A 27,178-nucleotide genomic window follows, 5' to 3' on the forward strand; every position below is an offset into this window, starting at 1 on the left:
CGATGCATTCCTTCCCTTTGAGCAGATTTAAAATGGAGCTAGGAGTTCTCTGGGGATCCGTGCCATGGGGTTGGGACAACGTGGGGATCTCTTAATGCGGGAATCTAATCAGCGCAGGAGCTAGAAACCAGAGGTGCTTTTTCTGTATGTTTTGATGAGTCACTGAGAAAATTTAAAATGCTAAAGATGTCACAAAGCTTTCCCTCCAAATTCTAAACCTGAGGCTGCCAGCTCAGAGCACCTAGGTTTTATTTGGCTAGCAGAGGTTTTTTTTTTTTTTTTCTTTTTAATGGAACCAGCGTTTACAAATTGTGAGATTTCTGAAAATCCAGATTTGGGGCTTTGCCGAAAGACCAGAAGCTCTGACAGCTCTGGACCCACAGCGGCGAGTGGCGAGAGGTGGGGAGCAGCTGTCCCATTTAGATGAGGCACTTGCTCTCCAATTGGAGCATCTCTAGCACTCATCATGGTGACCATATAATTTGTCATCCAAACTATGGCACTTTTGAAAGTGCTCTTTTTAATTATGCCTGGATGCACAGACACGAACCAGGGCCGTTATGGGCAAGGAGGATGTATGGTTACCCTAATTCACATTGCTTGCCCTGGGCTTTTTTTTTTTGCATACTGTTCTTTGGGTTGTGTGGTCATAAGTCAGGGACTCCCCTGAGAAGGATGGGAGAGAAAAGGTGTAAAGTGAGGCTGAGACCTGAACGATGAAGAACAGGGAAAGAAACGAAAAGGAATATTAAAATGAATGCCAATTACACAAAACCTTCAGGTAAAGGCAGAGCCTTGCTAGTGGCTGGCTCAGCGTGTAAGTTTGACCTTCCCGGCTCCCTGCCCTCCACAGCACTGTCAGTTTTAATAAGCTGTAATCCCACAGCTCCGAGCGAGACTAATCAAACTGCAGAGAGCAGCCTGTTCCTAATCAGGAAGGCACAGGATCATCATTTAACTCTGTGGTTCCTCAGTGAGCTCCAAGCTGCCTCGACAGGAAAAAAAATTAAAAAAAAAAAAAAATCCTGGATCAAATAGCTGTTTACACACTCGATTCTTGACCTTTTGATGGTCTTTGTTTGAAATTTTTATTAAAATGCTTTAATTACCCAAGTATTTGGCTAAAAAAATATTTTGGAAGATTCTTTTCACTTTGTTCCCAGAGAAGACTAGAGTGGTGCTCCCCTAAGGCATTTAGGACACCTCAGACTCCCAGATTCCGAGTCCGCTTGAACTAACTGCAGACCCCCAGCCCTTTGGACACCATTCAGGGTGTGGCTGTAGTTCCAAGACTGGGGGCAGGAGGAAGTGGGGGATGTGGGATAGCACCTGCGGGGGCCAGCATGGGACCGTGGGTGACACATGCCAGTGCCGGCCCTTCCCCAGGGCGGGAGTAGGAGCCAGGCCATGCTGCCCTGAGGCTCTAGAAGCCTCCAGCACCTCAGGGCCTCATGGCCTTTCTAGTTCTCTCCCTTCTTTTCGCCCCTTCAACCCAGGGGCAAGTCACAAGAGGCTATTCAGTGCAATGCTCAACCACAGAATCTTAGACGCAGCTGAAGTTTAACTTAGGAGCTGACTAGTGTTAGGTCCTTAGGCAAACTACTGAACCTTCCAGAAATTCCTGGTAGGCCCTCTGGCAGGCTACTCAGCCTTCCTGAAACCCAGTTCTTAACACAGGAACAATATCAACACCTCATAACCGTGCTCTGAGGGTCAACAAGATATATAAGGAGAGCATTTACTAAGGTGTCCAGTACGTTAAAAATCCTCTCAATAGTTTATGGTTATTATTATTTTTATTATGTGCTAGCATGGCCTTAAGGTCCCTAACTGTATAATTTAAAGAGACAGATACATTGCTAAATCTCCTTGGATTCTGCATTTAGTATGAGTGCACTTAAAACAATGACCGCAGATGAAATAAATGTAGAAAAAAATTCTTTTCCAATGGAGAACATTTCTAGTATCATGGAAATTTAATAGTTTGCTTAATAGACTCACTACTATTTACAGGAAACAAGACAGTATATATATATATTTTTTAAAGATTTTATCCATTTATTTGACAAAGAGAGATCACAAGTAGATGGAGAGGCAGGCAGAGAGAGATAGAGGGAAGCAGGCTCCCTGCTGAGCAGAGAGCCCGATGCGGGACTCGATCCCAGGACCCTGAGATCATGACCTGAGCCGGAGGCAGCAGTTTAACCCACTGAGCCACCCAGGCGCCCGACAGTATATTTTTTTAATTAAAAATATTTATTGGCTATTGACTTTAACAGACTTACATTAAAGGAAAAAAACATTTTTTCCAAATGTGCTAATAAGAAAAAGACCCAGAAAAATGAACAATGCTTGAGCAGACTATCCAGTATTTTGAACATAAATAAAACTCATAAATTTAATATGGATTCTGGGATATTAATATTCCTCCAACAATGGATTTGGCATTGAACAGGAATACAAACATATGAACAAGTCTAGTCCAATATATTTCAAAGCAAGCAGATCCTTGAGAGCGGATACTCTTTCTTAACTATGCTTGCCATTCATGGAGGAGAGATTATAGGAATGTCAAGGACATTCCTAACCATTAATTAAAAAAAAAAAAAAGATACCTAACACATAAAAATATAGTAACCACATAATAATTAAAAACGATGTTCAGTAATGCCCACTGAAATGGAAAAAATACCAAATTATAGCCTAAGAAAATAAAACAAATATATTCCATGCGCCTACAAAAACAAAGGTGTTTTTTGGGTTCTGTTGGCTGCTTTTAAAAAACTATGTGTGGATATACTCTTACAGAAAACATGACAAACAGAGAAAAGCCCAAAGAAAATAAAAATCACCTGTCACATCAACATGAATGTCACTCCTCTGGTGAAAGCAGAAAAAACTCATAGAATTAGAGATGATCCAGGAAGGTCTTCCCAGTCTCAAGATCTGCTGATGCCAACTCACCAACCACTTCAGAAGTCACAGCCCGAACCTCTTTTTTGGCTCTCAAACATCTCTACTGTTGCCTGATTCCCAGAACCACTCCATTTTTATACCAGGCCAACAGGGATCAGGATACAAGAAGGCTGCAGAGATAATCTAAAACTTTTTTTCCCCCCACATTACAGCTAGATAGAATCTTGGAAGTTCATGTGGTCTTACCCCCTTGCCTGTCCCCGTTTGTTCAGAAGGAAATAGGCCTGGAGGGGTAAGTGATTTGTCTGGTGTCACAGCTGAGCAGAACTGAAACCCAGTCTTCCAATTGCTGGGCCAGGGCTCTGTCCAAGTGAACACATGGTGAATGAATCTCCCCAAGTGATGGGGCCACAGTTATTACGTGGCGAGACTATTAATGAGCCTGAAGGGTAGACCACAGCGATCTGTCTGATCAGACGAAAGCATCTAGGCAAACTTTTGGCTTGTAAGCGGCAACTACATGGGTTCTCGGGAGACAAGTCACACATAGATCATGTGGTCAAATGAAGGCATGTGCCTGGGGCCAATTGGTCCTAGGAGTGATGTGTGAGCCCCACATCCCATGAAGACATGAGCCTAGTTAAGTCACAAGAGCCTTTTCTGATTGATTGCAGCAGGGAGACAGCTGGGAAGGCAGAAGTGTCCAAGATGCTCCTGAGAATATAAGGATTAAAACTAGGAAACTCTTAAATCAGCCAGATTCCTTTTACAGTCAAAAGGCATGCGTCTACAGAAGTCATGCTGCTCGGGACCAATCATCTTTTCAAGCTCTGATCCAACTTCACGAACCCACATAATCTCATCAACCCCACTTCAAGGCTGTCCCTTCACAACCAAAGCTTTTGTCTTTGACTAAACGAATCTCCATTTGCTAAAAGAGTTAGCACTGAAATACTAAAGGTCATGGTTCAGTTCTTTCTGATCAGTCTGGGTCACTTAAGTCCTGAGAAGAAATCTCTTGAGCCTCAAGTGGGCAGAGTTTAGTTCAAATGTTCCTTATTTATGGGCAGATCTCATTCTCCGATATAAATGGTTAAAGCCACGTTCATCTCTTGTTCTCTTCTTCCCACATTCCAACAGCAGGACAGGCTCAGTGTGAAGAGTCAGACTCGCATGTGCCAGGTCTCAAGATGCTTGCCTGCGGATGAGCTCTTTCAACTGTGCCAGTCTGTCGCTTTTTAGTGCTTCCCGGATGGAGTGGAAAAATCCAAAATAATGTTCAAAGTTGTGCATCATGAGCAGGACCCCAGCCAACAGCTCGTTGGTCACCAGCAGATGGTGGATGTATGCACGAGTATGATTCTTACAGCAGTAACAGGAACATCCTCTCACAAGTGGATCAAAGTCCTCCTGGTACCTGCCAAAGGAAGTCACAGTGATAGTCCAAACAATTAGGACTACAAGACATCCACAGCCTAGGCTATCTATTTGGCCAGTACATAAGCAATAATTAATAACCTCATTGGCAAATATAGTGCTGGGCACCTGCTTAGGATGACAATGTGGTAACAAGTTAACCTAGAGCATGATGAGTCAGGAAACTCGGGAGTCTTCTCCTGACAGACCTAACCTCCTGGACTGAGGCTTACAGAGAGCATCGAGAGCCCCGGGATCACTCCTGCACACTGAGCTTTGTTAGTCATAGTGTAAGGGCACACAGTGACAGTAAATGCTGTTCTGAAGCATGACATACTTCTCACCCTCGCCACCAGAACTAGTACAGAAGACACGGTACGACCTTTCACTCCCAGAGTTTGTGTGTGTGGGTGGATTGCAAAGCACTTTGACATACACTGTCTTACTGAACCTCTGCAACCACGTTTGAAGACAGGCATTTTTACGGTCATTTCCCAATGAAGACCACTAGGGGGGTGGAGAGGAACGCCTCCAGAGCTATAGAGCCTAGGCTTGATGTCTGGCTCACAATTCACTTGGGCATGTCACTTACTGTCCCTCTGTATCTGTTTTCTCATCTGCTATGATAATAAGTGTAATAACAGCATCTACCTTAGGGAGTTATTATAAGAATTAAATGAATTAATATAGCAAATGATTCTCTCTTTCTCTGTCAAATAAATAAATAAATAAAATCTTTTTAAAAAGGGGGAGGCTGCTTGGGTGGCTCAATCTCTTGGGTGTCTGCCTTCAGCCTGGGTCATGATCCCAGGGTTCTGAGATTGAGCCCCACATCCGTCATGCTCCCTGCACAGTGGGGAGCCTGCTTCTCCTCCTCCCTTTGCCTGCTGCTCCCCCTGCTGCTCTTTTTCTGTCAAATAAATAAAATCTTAAAAAAACAAAACAAAACAAAACAACCGAAAGGATTTGGACATTGCTGGGCACCTACTAAGCTATACTTAACACATACTACATATGTGTTACTTTTTATCAGCTATTAAAAAGAAGTTAAGGGGTGCCTGGCTGGCTCAGTCAGTAGAACATACAACTCTTGATCTCAGGGTTTTTGAGTTCAAGCCCCACAGTGGGCATGGAGCTTACCTTAAAAAAAAAAAAAAAAAAAAAAGGAAGTTAAATGATCTGACCAAGGTTACAGAGCCAATGAGTAGTGCTAGGCTCTGAACTTGAACTCTAGTGCTCACAATAAGAAAACTACACTTTCCAGCTAAATCTATAATGTGAGGGAAGTTTAGTAGTAATCCATTTATATTACCCTACCATTTGAAAAACAGAAATGAATCTCCTTGGCTATTTTTCCAGAAGTTAAATGAGTAAACATCACCACTTCAGACCTACAATCAAGAAGTCCCTATAGAATACAAATTAGACCTAGGCTTTTCATATTCTTTCATAAGTTTTCAAGTCTGTACTATTCCTAGATAGGCATAAATTAAGTCCGAATCCCTAGAATGTTCCTTTACATAAGACCAAAAACACCCCAGCACTAAAGTAAGAACACCAAACTCACAGAAAAACCTCTCAGTGGTTCACTAATAATTACTACTTTGGCCCAAATACAAAGTTATAAGGTCTCTTAGTTCATTCCTCACAGAGGGAAATATTTTATTAAGATTTATAATCTGTATATAACCAAGATGACTTAAGTTCCTTAGGATTGAAATGCTTTGTTGTTTTTTATCTTGAAATCTTTATTTTGCTCTGACATTATTTAAAGTAATCGGAAAGAGTAAAAGACACCAGACAATGGATTTGGTCTAATCTTTCTGACAGTTCTTCTAAAACAACAGTTATCTAGCCTCGGTTTTCTGACATGACAAAGTACACAAATTCATCTGCAGAAAAAATAAGTTTTTCTGGAACTGAATTTAAGAAGGCCCAAATAATATCCAACTATAAATATTTTATGAAGTCATAAACTGAAAAGGGAACAGTTACATAAACTTTTAAAACAGACTGAAATTAAAAAGAAATCAAAATCTAAAAAAATTCCTTACTTTTTTTCCTTCAGATTAATTTCAAATGATGTCATTTCTTGGTTGCAACTGGTTGTTTTAATCTTCTTTGTTTGATCCACATATTTTATTTCTTCCTGTATCCCATTTTGTTGTAATACTGAAGGACAAACCAACAAAAAGTCTTGAATAAAAATCAGATACAGACTGGCCATTGCGAGATTATTTTAGTTATATTTTATGGCCTTTAACCTTAAAATTCCACTCATAAGAATTTATCCTAAGGAAATGACACAAGAAAAGTAGTAATATGAACCAAGATGATCACTGACATATTCTCTATAATATCAAAACTTGGAGATTCAACAATGTCTAAGCAAACTATGGTTACAAGTAGATAATATATAATCTTACCATCAAGGAGTGATTTTAAGAAAACAGTTGGGGAGAGAAAGAGTGTGTGTATGTGTGTGTGTGTGTGTGTGTGTGAGTGAGAGAGAGAAATTTGTGTGTATATACTGGAGTTATGTCTTGTCATCATATACACGCAAATTAATTGTGCTTTATAACTGCTTATGTTCCAAATAGATTAAAAGTAGAATATGGTTTTAATTTATGTATTCTATATGGGGACCCTAGCCTTATGTGGAACTCAGATTATCCAGAACTAAATGAAGACTTGAGTTGTTCCCTTTGAGCTCTTTAAGAAAGAACATTCCTGCATATATAAGGAAAACACCAGTCACTATGCAAAGAGCGAGCTATCTTGAACAGGGGCAAGTAGAGAAGTTTTACTGGAAATGAGCAGTTAACAAACTCAGGGCAGCCCAAGGGGAATGGGCAGACAGTCCTAAGGAGGTAATTTTGTCCAGATCAAAGGAAAAAGAGAAGTGACCTGAGCATTGAGCAGAGGGCTGTTATAATTTTCCTGCCATGAATTTGCAGGCTGATGTGGGAAACCACAGTAATGCCCTGGCTTTCTGGAAAATCCTTATCCTAGGGGGAACTATATTAGTTCCTGCATTAGGCAACTTACTCCTCTATAATTTTCACTTTATAATTGACAAAATACTTTAATTTACTACATATACACATATACACCTATGATTAATAATACTTCTTTAATGGAAAATGTTCAAACTATTTCAACTTTTCTAATCATAAAGAAACAGCTTTCTCTAGCCAAAAAAGGAATTTGTTTGTTCTGGAGAATGAATATCAGGTTCTTAAGTTTTGAATATTCATGGCACAGAATGATTAACAGTTACCCATGTCCTTGTGGAGATACTTAGGTTTGTAAATGAATATTTTATAGTATTTGTGGTACGCTTTTCTACCCATATACATTATGTTCTAGTCAGTTTAAAGGACAGCAAAACTGACCCCCTGTATATAAGAATCTGACCAATCTGATTTGTTTTGTTTCCAGAAATAATTCAATTTAGGTTAATGGTTAGGTTGCTTTACAAAACTGTTAACATCTTCTGGATGAAATTTTAATAACTTGTGGGGAATAAAATGAATCTTTAAGGAAGTCTCTGGCCCATGTTAAATGTAAGGCCAGAGGTGACAGAGGTAGAATTCAAAGGACAGCAGGAAGCAGGGAAGGAAATCACACCTGTGAAGGCCAGAAGGCAGCCCAGGTGTGCAACATTCTCCAAAAAACTTGGTAGTTTTTCTAAGGGATCCTGGCCCATAGCCATCCCAATTCTTTTTCCACTGTCAGTCAAATGTTCAGACTCTGAAACTGATATTCATGACTTCTGAGTAACTAATCAATACAAGAAAATGGTGGTGCTTCAAGGTAATATTAGCTTTCACATCTCTGTGTGTTTAAAAGAAAAAAAAAAAAAAGCCCAAGTAACACTAAGATCAGAGGGGTGAGAAACTCCCTGTATTTTGATAGCATGGGGTTTACAAAAAGCAGACAAGAAGTCTTCTGTGAAAAACTGAATTAACTTTTACCAAGTAGTTCAAAGGTTTTCTGTTCTTAGATTTTCATCACTATTCACTTTGAATGTTCTTTTTTCAGGTTGTTAATAGAAAGGGTTTTGTTTTTCTTGGTTCTCACTCTAAGATCACTCCCTATTATTGAGCTAGAGGTATAGCACTAAGGACCGGTTTTGTGTGCCGACATGCCAGAGCATACAGATAAGAAACAAACATGGTAGTTTTATAAAAGGCTGGTGTTACAGTATGTACATATTTCTGGCTGTGACTCAAGACCAATAATGAAGAGGAAACAGAAGAAACTTGAGGATAACAAAGAGACTAACTTCAGAAGACCTACGTGTCTCTTCAGGGTTTGGCTGGTAATCAAAGCTGAAAGTCAGGGCACATCCCCGCTCTGTCACTTGATAAGGGAAAAAACTCTCAAATAAATCCACTCCCCTTTCGATACACTCGAGAACCTCATCTGGCCGGCTGACTCCACAGATAAGCCTGTGAAAACAATAGTAAGAACACTGACGTGAGGACAATGCTAGAAATGGAAGCAGAGACTCTTCCCAGAGGGCATTAAAAGTAGTAATAACGAGGGAACCTGGATGGCTGAGTCAGTTAAGTGTCTGATTTTGGCTCAGGTCATGGTCTCAGGGTCCTGGGATTGAGCCCCACATCGGGCTCCCTGCTTAGCAGGGAGTCCGCTTCTCCCTCTCCCCCTCTTTCCCTATTCCTCTACCTCTCCCCTTGCTCATGTGCACTCTCTCAAAAAAATAAAATCTTAAAAAAAAAAAAAAAGTAGTAGTAATAATGAAACCCACCAATCACGGATGGATGGCAGGCAACAGATAAGATGCGATAGAAAGAAGGGCTTTGGCAACAGAGAGACCTGGGCTCGAATCCCAGTTCTGCCTTTTATTCACTTATTGTACTACTTTGGGAAGGTTTCTTAACCATTCTGGGTTTTAGTTTTATAATCTTAAAAACAGAAGCAGTAATACATACCTCATAGATTTGTTGTAAAGATTAAGGAGGTATTTGAAAAAGCTCACTGTCAAGTCTCCAGACCCAAAAAGAAGTTCAATAAAGGTTAGTTACCTTTCCCCTCCCACTCCTTCTAAAGAACCTTCCTAGTCTTCAATTGAAGTTAACACCCTATCTAACTACTACAGAGATTTTTTTGAGAGTACAAAGTTATATGTCAACTATACATCAATTTTTATTTTATTTATTTTTTTAAGCTTTTATTTATTTGACAGAGAGAGATGGGGAGACAGGAAACACAAGCAAGGTGAGTGTGAGAGGGAGAAGCAGGCTTTCCACTGAGCAACGCGGGGATAGATTCCAGGATCCCGGGGTCAGGACCTGAGCCGAATGCAGATACTTAGTGACTGAGTCTCCCAGGTGCCCCTATCAATTTTTTTAAAAAAATTTTTAAAGAGTGCAATTGTGTGTTTTATTTCCCCCTCAAATCTTTCCATGTTTAAAGCATATTTGCCTAGAATTTTTTATAATTGGTTCAAGAAAGACATTTGTTATCTACTGTATTCTTCATAGGTTCATTTACAAAGCAACTCTTGCTCTCAGACTTTCAACTCTGACCATAAGATCTAAGACTCTATTTGACTTTCTTTATTCTTCTTTTATTTTCTCCATTAATAAAAAGTCTGCATGGTGGAATGAGATGGTATTTTCAGAGGTAACAGGTAAGGCATTCTGGGAGCGATCATACCACTCAGCTGAGTTTTGCCACTAAAACAAGAGGGGGAGGTGCACTAGATCAGGGCTGGCTGGCTGGCTGGCTGCTATCTTTTATGTTTGTTTTTCTACCCATAGTCCCTTTTATGAACTGGCAGAGAAAAGCTTACAGACTCCCTGATTTCTAAGAGAAGTCCAAAAAAGGCTTATGTAATATTAAACAACTCAAACACTTAAATATATGCCGGTTTTTCTGACTAGTTTCCTTCAACTAATGTAATGTTTTAGAACTCCTCTCCAACTGAAGCTGTCATTTCTACGCACATATAGAATGAAAACAATCCCAGCTCTCAAATCCAGTAACAGACATCTGTGAGCACTTAGCTCAAATAAGTCATAAAATGACTAGAAATACTAGTGCTGAATTGCTATCTGCACCAGAACAAAATCAGCGCAGGATGGGGAACAATGAATACAAGAGAGCTAGGTTAAAGCTATGGGGTAAGTGCTGCCCGGACCGCTGGAAGTATCTTGCTTTGGCTGAGGTTTCCAGGGTTGTATGCGTGCGTAAAAATCCATCAAACTGTACCTAGATTCACACACTATTGTAAGTTATACCTGGATTTTTTTTTAAGTAGTAACATTTATGTATACTATATACCATCCAACAACCCGAGGGGCATAAAACAGCATCCTATAATCAAACCTCTTAATAGATCTGTAGGAAAAAAGCATGAATATTCATACCAAGTTGGATGAAAGACTAGGGTTTTAAAACAAAAAAGAAAAGAAAAAAAAGAAAAATATGGGTAGTCTAATAAGACATCAGCTGCACTTAGAACCTTGGGATTTTGAGCTTTGAAACTTGCAGATTGTTTCTCTACACCAGTACAGAGTGAATCCTATTTATGGAAAGAACTAGCCCCATTAGTGTTGCCAGTCCTGTTGATTTCAAAAGTGACTTAGCTACCTGCCTCAAATCTAAGAACTTCTTCAATGTCCTTATTACTACAGCCCATGTTCATTCTGCTAGGCACCTCAGATCTGTCCTCAACTTTCCTTGATTAAGGCCAGAGTTCCACATGATTTTATACCTGTCCCCAGGCACCATGTAATAATGAAGCAAGTAGACCAACCCTGGCATAAAAATGAGAAAAAACAGATAACAGTTGCCCTCACTTATGAGGATCAAATAAACTAATTCACTTGGCGATTGTCCTCATCTACGTTCTGAAATCAAAAGCAGGACAGCCATGATGGAAACTCCCCCGATAATCGGCCTCAGCAGACTCAGCCCAGAAAGGCCATAATCAGTTCATCAAAAGACATGTTCACGTAGAGACTCTGCATAATACACAATCACCGCACTCCTGCCCTGAAGCCCCCGAAGCGTGGCCTGTGCCCTAACTGAACACTAGCCTTGGTTTGTCCTCTGGCAGCTCTGCAGTGACTGATGACAGCAAGTACAGTCTAGTTTCCAGGGTTGCTGGATTCCCTTGAAAGCCATCCAGAAGGAAGCCGCCTACGGGCCGCTTGGCCGTCTCCCGTGCTGATCTCAGCCTCTCCTCCATCACGTCTCCACCTTCAATCACTCCAATGATGGCACTTCTCTGAAGGACCTAAGGGAAGAAAGGACTGAATGCTTCTAACTGTTTCCAGTAGTGGAGACCTTTGTTTAAATGAACTTCACATGGAAGAGATCTCGGTGCAGCTGCTAGTTGAAGCATGAGATGGAGCTCCCTCCTCCCTGGGAACCTTGCGGGCTCCCAAACACACAACTTGAAAGCCACCCAAACAGGTAAGAAAAGACTGAGGAGAAATTGAGTAATCGATACATGCAGTCATGTTTGATCTTAGGTTAAATAAAACACACACTGAGCAAGTATTATGAGAGGGAAAGGACAAAAGGATCAGTTTTCATTCATTTAAATAACTATTCAGGCCTGCTTTAGGCTTGCTACCCCCAAGTCTCTCTATTAGAGAGAACTTTAAGAACTCTGTGGTTGGGATAACTTACTATCTGTTCGGAAAAAAATCAAACTACACCACACACCATCCTCAAAAAGAAATCCCACGTGGCCCTCTAATCTAAACATACAAAAGAGTTACACAAATCTCAAAAAGATATATTCAAGTTTTTATAATCTTGGAGTAAGGAAGGTCTCCCTAAGCAAGCTAAAGCTTACCAGAAAAGGCTAATGTATTTGAATACAAAACTTCTCTAGTGAAATATACTCTCAACAAAGGCAAAGGAGAGCTCACTACTTATTGGAATAGACAAAAACTTATGCCATGGAAAACTTCTAACAAATCTTCTATGGAAATGACAACCCCATAGGAATCAGGGCAGGTATGTGAATATGAACTTCAATAATACCAAGTAAATGTGAATGCCCCATAAACATATGGAGAGCTAACCAAAGCTCACCAGGAAGGAGATACAAAATGGAAATAGTTAGATACCACATTTGCCCATCACTCTGACAAAATAGTTAAAAGACAGAGAGCAACACTGTGGAGGTAAAAGTGTTAGAAAAATGCCACATATTCTGATAATGAGAGAGAGAACAGATTAGTTCAGCTTCTTGGGAGCGCTAGTAGACAATATTCTCAAAATGTCAATTCTTTTATCTTTACGTCCTAAAATTCCACTTCTAAGAATTATTCCTACAAATAAATTCATTCATATGCATCAAGGTCTATTTACAAAATGTTTACAGTAATGAAAACCTGGAAACAACTTAAACATACATCAATAGAGCAAAGGCTTACAGGAATTCTGATATATTCATAGTATGGCTTCCTATGCAGATGTTAGAAATAATGCAGCAGATACAGCACTATAGGCACTGACAGAAAGAGTTTTGAGCTATTGCTAAACAAAAACAAGCACATTTCTGAACATATGATCATACTCATGTAATGAAAACCCTATACAGTAAAGCATATATAAACACTATATGTATGCAACTAAGAAGTAAAAATGCAAAGCAACAGTGGCTCTCTGGTAGAAGAGAATGGGAAGAGAGCCTGGAGTGCTATGAAGAGGGAATTCCGCATCTCAATTTAAGTAGGACGGACATAATCAGAGAGAACACTTGGACTGCTGTATGAAGAATGATTTAAGAGTGAGTATGGCTAAAAGATACGTAGGAGGCAAGTTTAATAATTCGAATGAAAGACGAAGAGGACCCAGTCTAAGGGAGTGGCAGTGGGTGAAAGGGAGGGACAGGATCTGAAACTTCATCAGAAGGTATGATCAACAGGGGCGCCTGGGTGGCTCAGTCAGTTAGGTGTCTGCCCTGGACTCCGGTCGTGGTCTCTGGGTCCTGGGACTGAGTACCATGTCAGGCTCCCTGCTCTGCTTTTCCCTCTCCCTCCTTGTGCATGTGCTCTCTCTCTCTCAAATATATAAAAATCCTTAAAAGAAAAAAAAAAAAAGAAGGTACGATCAACAAACTTGACTGATTAGTTGCCCGTGGAGAGGATGAAAAGTTTAGGATAACGGCTCCTGTTTTGGAAGTCCAGGGAGACGATGGGAAGAGCAATGACAAGGAATCCTAGGAAAACAGTGGCGGGTGATGCAAGATGGTCATTCTGTTTTGTGCATTCTGAGTTTGAGGTCAGCAGCCACTGAGGACACGTGTGCAACAAATGTGACTACCCAGGCTGGAACTGTGGACACCTGGCACACTGCTGCCACTCCCCACAGCAGACATGGCTGACAGATACTCTCTTCCTGCTGTGCCCAGGCACGGCTCCAAGCACCATAGGATGAAATCCATTTGCCTTCACTGGCCTAGGAAGAAAAGAGAGCCTACACCAGAATGCTGGAGAGCTTCAGTATTTAAGGGCATTCAGAATAAGAAGATCCAGTGAGTAAAAAAGGAAGAAATCACAGGAAAAGGGAAAGATGTATGCAGATATACAAAGCAGGTAGTTCCCTGCCCCTAAATGTGTCTAAATGTGACTGGCACAGCCCTATCTGAGAAACCCCCGTTCATGGACACAAGAAGTATAATCATATAATTTATTGTTTAAAATGGAACACATGTGCCCTTCCCACCAGCCATCCAAGATGCCAAAAGGAAAGAAGGCTAAGGGGAGGAAAGGGGCCCTGGCCCCTGCTGTCATGAAGAAACAGGAGATCAAGAAGATGGTCAATCCCCTGCCTGAGGAAAGGCTCAAGAGTTTTCGCACTGGACAGGACATCCAGTCCAAAAGGGACGTCATCTGCTGTGTCCAATGGCCCCGCTACATCCAGCTGCAGCGGCAAAGGGCTTTTCTCTATAAATGTCTGAAAGTACCTCCTGCAATTAACCAGTTCACCCAAGACCTTGCCCCTGGACCACTAAGCTACTCAACCGCTAAAGCTGGCCCACAAATACAGACCAGACACAAAGCAAGAGAAGAAGCAGAGATTGTTGGCCTGGGCTGAAAGAAAGCGGCCAGCAAAGGGAATGTCTCCACTAAGATGTCACCTGTCCTTCCAGCTGGGGTTAAGAGTCACCACCTTGGTGGAAAACAAGAAGACTCAGCTGACGGTGATTGCACACAATGTGGATCCCATTCAGCCTGTTGTCTTCCTGCCCATCCTGTGTCATAAGATGAGGGTTCCCTACTGCATTATCAAGGGGAAGGCCAGGCTGCAGCATCTGGTCCGTGGGAAGACCTGCACCACTGCTGCCTTCACACAGGTTAACTTGGAAGACAAAGGACCTCGGGCTAAGCTGCTGGAAGCTGTCAGAACCAACTACAATGACAGATATGATGATATCTGCCATCACTGGGGAGGCAATGTCCTGGATCCAACGTCGGTGGTTCACACGGTCAAGGTGAAAAAAGGCAGAGGCTAAAGAACTGGCCACCAAACTGGGTTAAGTGTGCACTGCTGAATTTTCTGTATGTAAGAGTAATAAAAAGTGCTCTTTCAAAAAAAATGAGACACATGTAAGCATAAAAGGGGGCGCTGTTAATAATCATGTCAAGACAACAGCAGATCATAGGGATAGAAAGAGGGACCACTGCACAGCAATAATGTGAAGTGTAACACTGACTAGCATGGAAGAGGGACTTGAGGCTCAGCCGGCTGTTCTAATAATCGTGCCATCACACTCCCTGTCCTCCCTTCTACTCATGGAAACATTACTCATCCTACAAGGATAATCACTGGCTCAAAACAATTGCTAGTGAGCAACACTAACAATCAGGACCCACGGCAGTGTCCGCATGCTGAACTCTTACTGCAGATACCCAGAGTTCTATTCAGAATGACAACCAAGTTTCCCCTATGATTTTATGTACACTAACTTTATCAGTCAATTAAATTTTTTATTGGTACACTCAAGATAACAATGTTCCTCAATCTCAGGGCACTTGCCATTGTGGGACCTGACCACTGCTCAGGATTACTCCACGTAAGTGATCTCAACACTGAATTCTCCCCTCCGCTCGCACCTTCTCTTCTCTCACCAGCTCTGCTATCTCCTAGTGACTGCATCCTTTCCCAGCTTCATTCACTCTGCTACCAGGCTCTCTGGTCCACCGCCACAGCTTCATCCTCCCCAGCCCGACATAACCAGCCACCATCAGCAAGCATTTACTGAGGGCTTACTTATGTCAGGTATTTGGTACAGGATGGAGATACAAAAAGGACATTCAAAAATTGAGTTTAAGGAGGTCACAATCTAATGAAGACAAGCACACACAGAAATCATTGCACTACGAAATAACTGGAGCTATAATACAGTCACGTCCAAATTAAAGGAGGTGGCCGAGGATGAACAGAACTTCCTGGAAGGGTCAGGGACAGTTTCCTAGAATGAGGAATGGAATGCAATGAGCTGAATCTGGAAGCAAGAGCTACAATATGGCTGGAGATAAGAAAAAAAGAAATAGTCAAGAAAGAAGTCTGTGTACAGCCCCAGCAGAATGAAACAGGGTAATGCCTCAGGGAACTGCGGGTGACTAAGAAGGGCCACAGCCACAGGAGAAAGTGGTCGGCACTGAGTTGGAGGAATAGGCAGAGGCCATGTCACATAAGAGTTGAAATAGAGAGTCATTAAATTCTCTTTGGGAAGTCGATATGGGATCCAATTTGTGTTTTATGAAGATCTCTCAGATAGCAGGGCTGAAGATGGATTTGATGGAAACAAGAAGAGACAGAATAATTAAAAGGTAATGTCTACATAAGAGATGACGAGGTTATTAAGCCTCAAGGTGGTGATAAGAAAGATGGGGAGATGGGGGCAGATCCTGGATATATTTAGGGAGACGGAATCAAGAAGAAGCAAACCACTGGATATTAAACCGGGTATTAAAAAGAGCCTTGAATGTGGAATTTAAGAAACAAAACAGATGAACATAGGGGAAGGGAGGGGAAAAAAATTAGACAAAATCAGGGAGGGAGACAAAACACAAGGGACTCTTAAACTCTGGAAAACAAACTGAGGTTTGCTGAAGGGGAGGTAGATGGGGGAATGGGGTAACTGGGTGACAGGCATTAAGGAGTACATGTGATGTAATGATCACTGGGTATTATATATGACTGATGAATCACTAAACTCTACCTCTGAAACTAATAATATACTCTATGTTTATTAATCGATTTCTAGTAAAATTTTTTTAAAAAGGGAAGACTCAAATTGCTGGGCTGAGGACCTTGGTGGCTACTATGAACTGAGACAGGAAAAGGTTTGAGGAGATCAGATACTGAGTTTGGTTACCTGAGTTTGAGGTGCATGTGAAGGGATACTCTAGTATACTCTAGTAGAACCCAGCTGAAGTCCACTTTATGTCATTCTGAAGCCACGCAGAGCAAGCTTGATTATCCATGCAATTTCAGAATTATTCAGCAAATAAAACCAAGGTGAGGCTGCCCAGGGAAAACACCCAGCGTGGGGCCAAAAAAGAGCCCAAGACAGAATTCTAGAGAGTTAGGATACTTGTGGTTCAGGAAAAGAAAACAGGGGAGTAAGAGATCAGGAATTGAGAAGCAGAGAAGCAGGAGGAGCAGAGAAGGCAAGAGTATGGAACATCAGTAAGCAAGAGTTTCAAACAGAAAGGAGTGGTGGGCAGTGCATCCTTACCTCGGACTCTTCCTGTAGCCGTAGACAATTATCCAGGAATAGAAGCGATCGATCAACAGACTTTCTGGCTCTTTTTATGGAAGTGGCTTCCTCACAAGACGCCTCTCCATCTGAGAGACACTGGAACCAGTCTGGCTGAAGGGCCTGCTGAATTGCCATGAACTTGGAAGCAGTCATTTCCACTCTTCCCCCAAGACCCCACACGGACACAGACTGCCACGGAACAAAATGATGAGGAATCAGCAAAAGTAAAGTGTAAATCAAAAGGAAATAGTAAAATGATAGAGCAATACTAAATTCAATTCTTTATAAATGGAGAGATGGTGGCATTTCATTATCTTAGACATGGAGGATAGAAGAAGCTTCCTTTATTATATCCTAATTCTCTGAGCACCTTATAGCTCATAGAGAATCCAACCATGGCCACACAGCCAGCTTCTGAGCAAGTCCCAAGAATTCTTTGTTATACTTTTCCAGTTCAGTGTTCCATTCTCTGAGACCCCACCCCATGCATGTTGTCCCTAACAGAGCCACAGACTTTGATCTTTCTCTGTGATCACATTGTTCCTTCTGGCTGAAATACCCTCCTCCTACTTCTCTGCCTGGTAAAATACCATGCATCCATCAAAACAAAGTTCAAATATCATCTACTCTATTGAGCCCCCAAAACCTATCTGGGCATAATCCATCACTCACTCTTCTAAGCTCCTACAGCAATTTGTACTTACATCTTTTATAGAAATGATAGTACTGAGAATCCCAATTCATGTTTGTGCCCCAAAAGCCTAGCCTAGGGCTTCATACATTAGTGAAGGTTAGTAAGTTTTACTGGGTCGAGTTAGATACAGATACAAAGAAATCAGAATGTACAGAAGCATCTCTATACGATGTTCTTTCTTTGGTTACTCCTTCCCATATAGTACCTTTCTTCTTAGAAGAGACTGACAAGGACATAAATGGGGAAGTCACATAGAGTCTTTTTATTCGGGCCTAAGGCTTAAGAACATCGTTTAAATGAATCCTCTCTCCTTCACAAATGGGGGTAGATAACTGAGGTAAAAATATTCTTTTGGATTAAAATTACAAAATAAAAAGAAGGTAAAGCAGAATAATTTAAAATAATTCATCTCAGATAAGATTAACAGGCATCGCTGACATCAATAAAGTGGGTACAAGAAAAGTAGTCGCATTGGTAAAGCAGGAGCACACACGGAGGACTTGCCAAAACGTAGTCCTCAGGGACAAGACCATTGTGCCATGTCTCAGGTGGAAACTTTTAACAAAGTCCTTTTGATACCGTTCTTAGCTAGCTAAAATCTCTGGCTGTGAACCCAGCTTTTTCAAACGCTATTCTAAAAGCAAGCAGTATTATACCGAGATTCTACTATATATAGTCATACATGTGATAACACTCATCAGCAACTTTCCTAGCGCTTCCTGAGGTTGTTAAAACTGCAAATAAAGCATGGCATAAAAAAACTAGTGCTTTCTACCATCATAGCAATTTCTTTTTTTGCCACGTACTTGACCCTCTTTCATCCCCCAATTTTTTGTAAGAATGAAAATGCTGAGGATATATTCCTCACCTTAACCCCATCTGCAGGCAGCCCTACTTTAATTCCTATAAACCACTCATGCCATTACATTCGTCGAAGTAAGAAGAAGGTATAAAGGGGCCAGGAATGGGCTAGCATCCCAGGCAGTGGGATCTAGCATTGAAAGGATACAATAGGCTGACTTTTAAGACAAAGCTGCAGCCCTGGAGGCCCTTCTGAGAACACACCTTGTTTGTTACATAACCGGCTGGGCAGGGGCTGACTGGATCGTGCAGGGAACAGTACAAGAGCAATTCCGGCATGCCTGTACAAACATAAAAAAGAACTCCTGAAAGCACTTACATCAACAATTGCACTGTGTTGTAACGGACAGCAGCCTCATATACGTACTGCTGGATAAAGCATCTCTAGATATAGTACCCTGTTCATAATTATAAGAGGCCTGTCAATACGAATGAAAAGATTACCTTTAAAATCTACTCATTTGAAAAAAGAATTAAATGTTCGTGTCTAACGACTAATGAGTTGCTACAAAGGAAAAGTGTATCTTAGTATACAATAATAATAATAACAATAATAATGAATGAAAAGGTTACCTTTAAAATCTACTCATTTGAAAAAAGAATTAAACGTTCATGTCTAACGACTAATGAGTTGCTACAAAGGAAAAGTGTATCTTAAAGTACACAATAAAAATGTTTAGTGGCATGCTGACCCTACTAGATTTATCTTAAAAAATATATAATATCAAGTACGTTCATTTTAGGTACCATCCAATGGAACTAGCCAGTGGAAAAGACAAAATGATATGGTCAAAAGGTAATCTCACTAATAATAAAGCCATCCCACGTCATTTCTGTCCATTGACCTAGGGGCAGAATTACAGGGAAGCTACAAGGCACTGAAAATGGACTGAATTCTCAGTAAGTTTCATTGACTCAAGATGACAATTTCTTGGGTTCTTTAGTCAAAAACACAGTCATTTAAAAAAAAAATTTTAAGTGCTTACTAATCCATATGTACTTAAATTTCCCATGGGAAATTCTCATTTCCCATGCTACCTTACATTTTCATTAAAAAAAAAAAAAAAATTTTTTTCACTGAAAAAAGGCCCAGAAAACAAAGCAAGCAAAAAACCAAACAAACAAAAAAACCCAACTCTGCAGTTCTCCACCTATTTTCCCACAATTTCAATTATTATAGTTATCTCTAGAAAGCTTTTTAAGCTATTTTCACTTAATTATATGCTTGTATACTTTAAAGCTCGTTTTAAAATTGGATTCAGCCCAAGGAAAACATTACATAAATCCTTCTACTTAAAAACAGGGCCTTGTGACCAACAAGTCATCATGCAATTCCCCAACAGAAGCAGAGGACAGAAAAACCAATGGAAACAGAATTTTCATTCACTTAAATGAGTCTTAGATATTGGGAGACAGCTCAGGACAAAGTAGTCTGCAGAAGAATGGATTCTCTAGTTGCCAATGTGAAGCTTTTCCTATAAACAAATGGACACACGCATCTCCATATAAAATCGATTTCTGGAACAAAAGAGAATATAAACATACCAGAATACAGCTACAGATAAACACTTCATCTTCGGCTTCATCTTATGTTTTAGGCTCAACCACGGCTAGACTGCTTTGGATCTTAGGTATATCCCATGCAATTTCTTACCTCTGGGTCTCTGCTCTGTGCCTGGGATGTCTGCCTACACCTCTCTATCCCCACCACAGTGCCCACCTCCCGAACTGGCTAACTTCTACTTTTCCTTGACTCAGATAAAGTACCCCTTCTTCCTCCCTTTCTCAAGAATCCTTTCCTTAGTCTGACCTCTGTCCACATGAACCCTACAGCAAGTTATGTGCTCCTCCCTCTGGCCTATCCTGGTACATGTACACATTCCTAATCCTGCAAATGAGGTCCCTGCATCGTACTAGAATTATGTATTTATCTTTATTCCAGACAGGCTCTGAGTTCCATTAAGGAAGCAACTGTTCCTACTCATCTTTGAATCCCCAGTGCATAGTTCTTAGATGCCCAATAAATGCTCATTAAACTAATGAATAAGTAAACGTATGAACAAAAGATAAGTCAACAGCACCTCCAAACTTCAAATTAATACATCACAAGGCAAATACAAATAACCTAATTTTTACCTATAAACTTTCCAATTCCTTCCTTATATTCTGCCAAGACTTCATGGTGTTCTGCCCTATAAGCAAAACAGAAAAATACATAATAATGAATCATTCTATAGACACTATGCAACAATTGGAACCTACTTCTCTGTACCCAAACAAGTTACATGACAGTAAATGTGGTCTTGAACAACAAAGTACACCATTATTCGAGAGTCCCAACCCATTAGGCTGTGTTCATTAGCCAGAGTACAGGTCTTCAATTTACAACTAGTTCGGGGTGAACAGAAATTGGCAAAGATCAACCACTTCCAAATGCCTGGATTTTCTTCTTCCCCTCTCCCCTTTAAAATCACTATTATTAACACAATATTGCAGAGTTATTTCATCATACAGCAGGTTCTTCAATTAAGCACAAAGCTAGTACATACATTATATAAAATGATCTAACTTCATTAGTTTTGTTTTCATTAAGCAGGACTATCAAGTACAGGTGCAGACACAGGGAAACGTCTGAGGCTGGTACATGAAGTTAGCCTCTAGAGTCCAAGTTTAGTGCATTCCCTGCCCTGTCACCTCTGGGAGCGGCGGCAATGAGGGCCACCATCCTGGCACTGTTGGATCAGAGGACTAGTGAAGCAGCTCTGATATGTAGGTCTGGCCTTCCAGATTAGGGCCAGATGATGTGTAACACTTGACGTCTCCTGATTTCAGTCTCAAAATCTATAAATTTTGTGCATATAATCAAAAAAGTCTTTTTCTTCACTGCACCTTATTGAGGTATCTAAACTGCTGGCAGAGTTGCTATTTAAGTGATTGGGTCTAACACTTACAACGAGGACAGCGTAAGCTGAGCCATGGCAGGAAGCCCATGGATAGTATGCAGTGTCTGATGGGTCAGGTGTGGGGCAGAGCCAGTCTTGGTGTACAGGAGGCAGGCTGGAATGTCCATGGTCCGGTCCCCTGCTTTGCCCAGGTTTTTTATTTTTCCTAGGCGACAGCCATTAACAACCTTGGTAAGACTCAGCTTCATCCTAAGAGATTCCCCTAGGTCCTGATAAGAAAAGAACAGTAAATTCAGGAGTTCCATGACATCGAAAGGCTAAGCACTTTACAAAGCAACCTACACGATGATGAATGACAGCATTCATTACTATTTCTATTACTATTATTACTATTACTATTTCTACTATTATTACTATTACTATTACTATTTCCAGTCTACAACTGTTTTAGATATTAGGAAGAAGGAAACGGAAGAAGATAGAGAGTAAGACAACTTCCCCACAAAGACCCAGAGCAAAATGATGACATCAACCACATTTAAATTCAGTGGTGGAATTTTTATCTGCACGATGAGAATCAAACAAATGGAAGGACAGGAGTAAGGACTAGTCACAGAAAGAGTGTGCACTCTTTTGTCAAAGGCTAGTTTTCAGCCTTGAAAATGTGTATAGAAGAAAGCCACACTGTTTAGGCCATATTAATTACTAATTTGATCCATTTTTCCATTCTCCAATTTGAGAGAATACCATGCAACATAACAATTTCTCCTAATACGTTGTTAAATAAAGAAAGCAGGTTTCAAAACAGTGTCCTGGTGTTTACTAAATCATATGGAACAATATACACCGAAAGATAGAGATTATCTCTGAGAGTTGAGATTATTTTCCAATTTTTTCTCATATGGTGTCCAAATGAAGGTGAGAAAACACATGGAGCATACATGCAATTCATAAGCAGTTCAGTATTACTTTTTATCAGGGATCTTGGCGGACTAGTTCCTGGTCCTTTTGTGTAACAGCTCTGAGGCTGATCTTGTCCATACAGCTAGCACAGATCCACCCTTAGGGTCAGGCTCAAACAAACCATCTCAAAAACTGAACAATAAAATCAGAATCACATTATTTAATCGGAGAACCAAAAAAGGAAGGAGGACCAGTTACTGTATTCATGCCCCGTAGGGTACCACACAGGAATCCAAATGCCACGTGAGCATATTATCTGGAATAGGAAGGGTAAGTAATGATTAGATATGGAAAGAAAACTGAAGGGAAACCCACTGGTTCTATAATACAACCAAATCAGATTCCCCAAGGTTAAACACAGGCACTCTCCAAGAGAGAAGCAGCAGCTAAATCTGGAAGCCCAGACTCTTGGCTTCCAAGACTTAGCTTTCTCTTGGGGACCTTTTAGACCTATCTTTGTGGAAGGAAAAAATGAACATATTCTAGGAGTCCCTATCTCCTAACAGAAGAGTTTCAAATGTGATTAATCATCTGCTCGATTCTGAAAGCATTTTCTCTTATCTCCTTTTCCCGCTGTTCCCTCAATTGAAGAAATAGATGTCTTCATTCTTAACCCAAGGTCTGGTTGGGAGCTCTAGAGGACATTGGCCACCATGTTCTTAGATGCAGAGATGGGTTCTCCTGTGATACAATGCACAAAACTTTAATCCCCATATTTTTAAAGATAAAATTCAAAATCCTCAGCTTAGTGTACTGAACCCACTAGGTCAGCTAGAGAGGAATATCTACTTGGCTCTCTCCATGGTACAGGACTCTGATGTACTCCCATCTGCTGTTTGGGGCTTCTTTTTTTTTTTTTTTTGGAAGATTTTATTTATTTATTTGACACAGAGAGAGAGATCACAAGTAGGCAGAGGGGGAGGGGGAAGCAGGCTCCCTGCCAAACAGACAGCCCAATGCGGGGCTCGATTCCAGGACACGGAGACCATACCCTGAGCTGAAGGCAGAGGCTTAACCCTCTGAGCCACCCAGGTGCCCCTGTTTGGGGCTTCTTAAGAGTCCCATCCTAATGACAATAAATCAACATGTCACCAAAAAAAAGACAAACAAGGAAAAGTAGACGGCTGCATTTAAGAAAAAGTATAATAACAGGTAAGTTGCTATTGTCAGTGATCCTCTATGTCATGAAAATGAATACAACTATTAGAAGGCTTTAGAAAATGCCTTTCAACTGGAAATCAATATTTTAAAAAAAAAAGCATGCAACTTTGCCCGGAGCTAGCAGAACCACACTATCCTTTCCCCATTCACTGTTCAGGTTATGGTAATTTTTATAAGTGCACCAATTCTCTGAGGGCTCAAATACAACAAGTTTTTATTATGGAGTAATGTAAACATAAATATGCACATACACATATTCATGTACATTTTTTTTAAAACATGCTTTGGGAGGGATATAATCTAAACCAAGCAAATTTCTCAAGAAACAAACCAATAGTCTCCAAAATATCAACTGACTTTTATTTGCCTTCGTCATCACCCTATTCTCTGTGGGTCACTCACTGTAAGTATCTTCTAAGATTTGTGCTGTTATGCTTTTCTTTTTTTTTTTTTAAAGACTTTATTTACTTATTTGACAGATCACAAGTAGGCAGAGAGGCAGGCAGAGAGAGAGAGGGAAGCAGGCTCCCCGCTGAGCAGAGAGCCTGATGCGGGGCTCGATCCCAAGACCCTGAGGTCATGATCTGAGCTGAAGGCAGAGGCCTTAACCCACTGAGCCGCCTAGGCGCCCCGTGTTTTGCTTTTTTAAATATACATTCACACTTCACCTTTACAAACAGAGTTCCTGGGGAAGTCTTAAGGAAAAGCCATTAAAAAATAATCTGGAAATGCTTCATGGAAAAAAGTTTATCACTTTCAGAATAAGTGATAAGCTGTCAATGGATTATGCCTTCACGAGGACTAACAGAGATTCCCTGCACCTCTGGTAGCACTGTACCTGTCCTAACACTTCCAGTGTCACATGTGCCCCACCACGCCCCAGCATTCCCTCAGAAGAAGGGATTTCTAAAATTTTTTTTAGATGAATTCTCTACAGACTGTCATGACTGTGATATGCTAAGGGAAAAGAGCAAGCTTAGGCAAGCACATGTTTCAAAAGAAACAAAACCGTTTCAAAGAAAAACCATATATATATTTATAAATACAAAAGTAAACATACATGCTACAATGTTTGTATATGCATAGAAAAAAGTCTGAAGGACTTCTAAACAATATGGTGCATTGAGTTGACTCAGAAAGACACAGAAATGATGGACTTTAAAATTCTAGTAACCAGGGATGGCTGCGTGGCTCAGTCGTTAAGCGTCTGCCTTCAGCTCAGGTCATGATCTCAGGGTCCTGGAATGGAGCCCTGCATTGGGCTCTCTGCTCAGCGGGGAGCCTGCTTCTCCCTCTCCCACTACCTGTGCTTGTGTTCCCTCTCTCGCTGTCCTTCTCTCTCTGTCAAACAGATAAATAAAGTCTTTAAAAATTTTAATAAATAAAAAAATAAGTAAAATTCTAGTAAACAATAATAGAAGATGAAACAGAGACTATTCAGAGGTAGAGTATTCTAAAATCTTTACACTATTTGGGAGGGGAGAGAGAGATAATGAATCATGTCAAACTGTTAAGTATGTGCATCAAAAATTTCAAAGTAACCATTAAAAGATTAATGAAAGAATGCATAATTTCTGAAACCGTTGGTGACGGATGGGGGATGATTTAAAAAAAACTGGTTAATATAATAAAAGGCAAGAAAGAGGAAAAAAGAACAAAAAGCACATCCAATATAGAAATATAAAATAAGATGGCAGAAGTAAATTTAAATATGCCAGTCATCACAATATAAGTTAACAATTTCACATAACGACAATAGTAGCAACTAACATTTATTGGGCATTTACTGTCTTTTACATATTAACCCTGCTAAAATGTATCATCAAATGGACCTCGTAAGACAGATGCTATTATTAAGTGCATTTTACACAAGAGATACTGAGGGTAATAGAGTCACCATCTGAGAAAAGGCAGAGCCAGAACTTAAATCACGGAAGTTTGGCTTTAGAGGTTGTATCTACTTGGCCGACAGCCAGTTAGAAGTTCCATCCTGTCCATACACATATGCAATTTCACGTATTAACTGTAATGTTAAGATACAATTTTATAGCCATATTTTCCATTTTGTGTAGTGTTACTTTTGTTCTTGCTTTCCCTTATCTTCTTTCTCTGCCTCTATTCATCCTCCCAGCCTCTACAACCTTTCTCCATACTCATACAAATATTTAAACATACTCGTATATGGAAGGGGATTTTTTTTTTAAAGATTGTATTTATTTATTTGACAGAGATCACAAGTAGGCAGAGAGGTAGGCAGAGAGAGGAGGAAGCAGGCGCCCTGCTGAGCAGAGAGCCCTATGTGGGGCTCGATCCCAGGACTCTAGGACCATGACCTGAGCGGAAGACCGAGGCTTTAACCCACTGAACCACCCAGGCGCCCGGGGATTTTTTTTTTTTTAATGGAAACATACCACACGGTATGTACTTCTCTACAATTTGCTTTTTCCCAGGAGGAAATGGGTATCTTTCCTGGAGAAGAGACACAGAACTAACTTACCCTTTTAAAATAACTACTTCATGATATTACATAAATTGGGTGTGCCACAATTTATTCAAAAATCACCCTTCTGATGGACACTCAAGTTACAGAGCAGGTCCTGTGATCTCTGCAATAGTACGAGGACACAACTTCCCTGATCTCATTTTCACCCTTCTGAAGTCTAGCTTAGTTTATGTTTCCTGGCAAAGCGCTATGTTTATATTGATTTTTCTTCGTTACGACATTCCAATGATGTAGGTTTGCCAATGAGTAACTCCAGGGTCCGCTTTACTAAGGTTTCCTCGGGCCATAGAGCCACAAAGCTGAGTCCAAGCTCGCACTGTAAACCACCACCCTGCCTGATAAACCCATGTATCCTAGGAAGTACTGCCTCCGGGGACATCTAAGTTCAGTCAATAAGGATGGATTTTTCTTCACTCCATGGGCCCCCTCCAGTGGCCCCGACCTCACGAAGCCCTTAGCAGAAGGATTCGAGATCGTCCCAACCCTCCTAAATATTGTGTGCAGTCCAGAAAGCACTTCCGGCTGACAGCCTGATTCTTGAGCAGAGGCCGGTAATGGAAAGGAGGTCCTTTGCTTCCTGAGATGCAGTTTAGCTTACACGATTTGGGAGAATCTGGACTTTGAGAAGCCAAGATCCTCCAGGACAGCCAGAAGAGGGAAGGCGAAAAATGTCAGGATTCTAACTACAGTTACTGCAAAACAACTAGTACGCGTCTGGGCGCGACGCGACTCATCCGCCCGTGGTAGCCCTCATTCTAACAGGAAAAGGGGGCACTTACCTGCACACCTCCCAACTTGTTTTCGCCTTCAGACCCCTCAAACTCCTCGTAGTTCCCCACCACGTGTCCGGCTTACAGAATTCTCGGCCCCCTAAACCACCGCCTCCCCTGCTGAGCCAATCAGGGAACACTGCGTCATCACCGGGCGCCAGGAAAAGGCAAGGGCGATATCAAAGCGAGCTCTAGTGACTGCGTTGCGGCGGGGCCGCTGCCGTTGCC

The 27,178-nt window shown here is 41.0% G+C and overlaps 1 protein-coding gene and 1 pseudogene across 3 annotated transcripts; one reads left to right on the forward strand and one right to left on the reverse strand.

Moving 5' to 3' along the window:
* Positions 1-2,237: 2,237 nt before the first annotated feature.
* QTRT2 (queuine tRNA-ribosyltransferase accessory subunit 2) lies at positions 2,238-27,130 on the reverse strand. 3 transcript variants are annotated; one of them, XM_032348240.1, is made up of 9 exons: positions 26,960-27,130; positions 21,602-21,822; positions 20,787-20,842; positions 18,855-18,931; positions 17,072-17,284; positions 11,403-11,602; positions 8,635-8,786; positions 6,387-6,504; positions 2,238-4,333 (listed from the first exon to the last, which is right to left on the reverse strand). In XM_032348240.1, the coding sequence occupies exons 2-9, from the start codon at positions 21,799-21,801 to the stop codon at positions 4,102-4,104; spliced, it is 1,248 nt and encodes a 415-aa protein (XP_032204131.1). In that variant the 5' UTR covers positions 21,802-21,822; positions 26,960-27,130; the 3' UTR covers positions 2,238-4,101. The 3 variants fall into 3 exon arrangements, with proteins under 3 accessions (XP_032204131.1, XP_032204142.1, XP_032204151.1); XM_032348251.1 differs by having other exon boundaries at positions 21,602-21,758; positions 26,960-27,127; XM_032348260.1 differs by lacking the exons at positions 18,855-18,931; positions 21,602-21,822; positions 26,960-27,130 and having other exon boundaries at positions 20,787-20,827.
* LOC116593794 lies at positions 14,056-14,864 on the forward strand (annotated as a pseudogene).
* Positions 27,131-27,178: the final 48 nt, after the last annotated feature.

The sequence above is a fragment of the Mustela erminea genome, chromosome 1, assembly GCF_009829155.1.
Source record: "Mustela erminea isolate mMusErm1 chromosome 1, mMusErm1.Pri, whole genome shotgun sequence".
NCBI classification, from domain to species: Eukaryota; Metazoa; Chordata; class Mammalia; order Carnivora; family Mustelidae; genus Mustela; species Mustela erminea.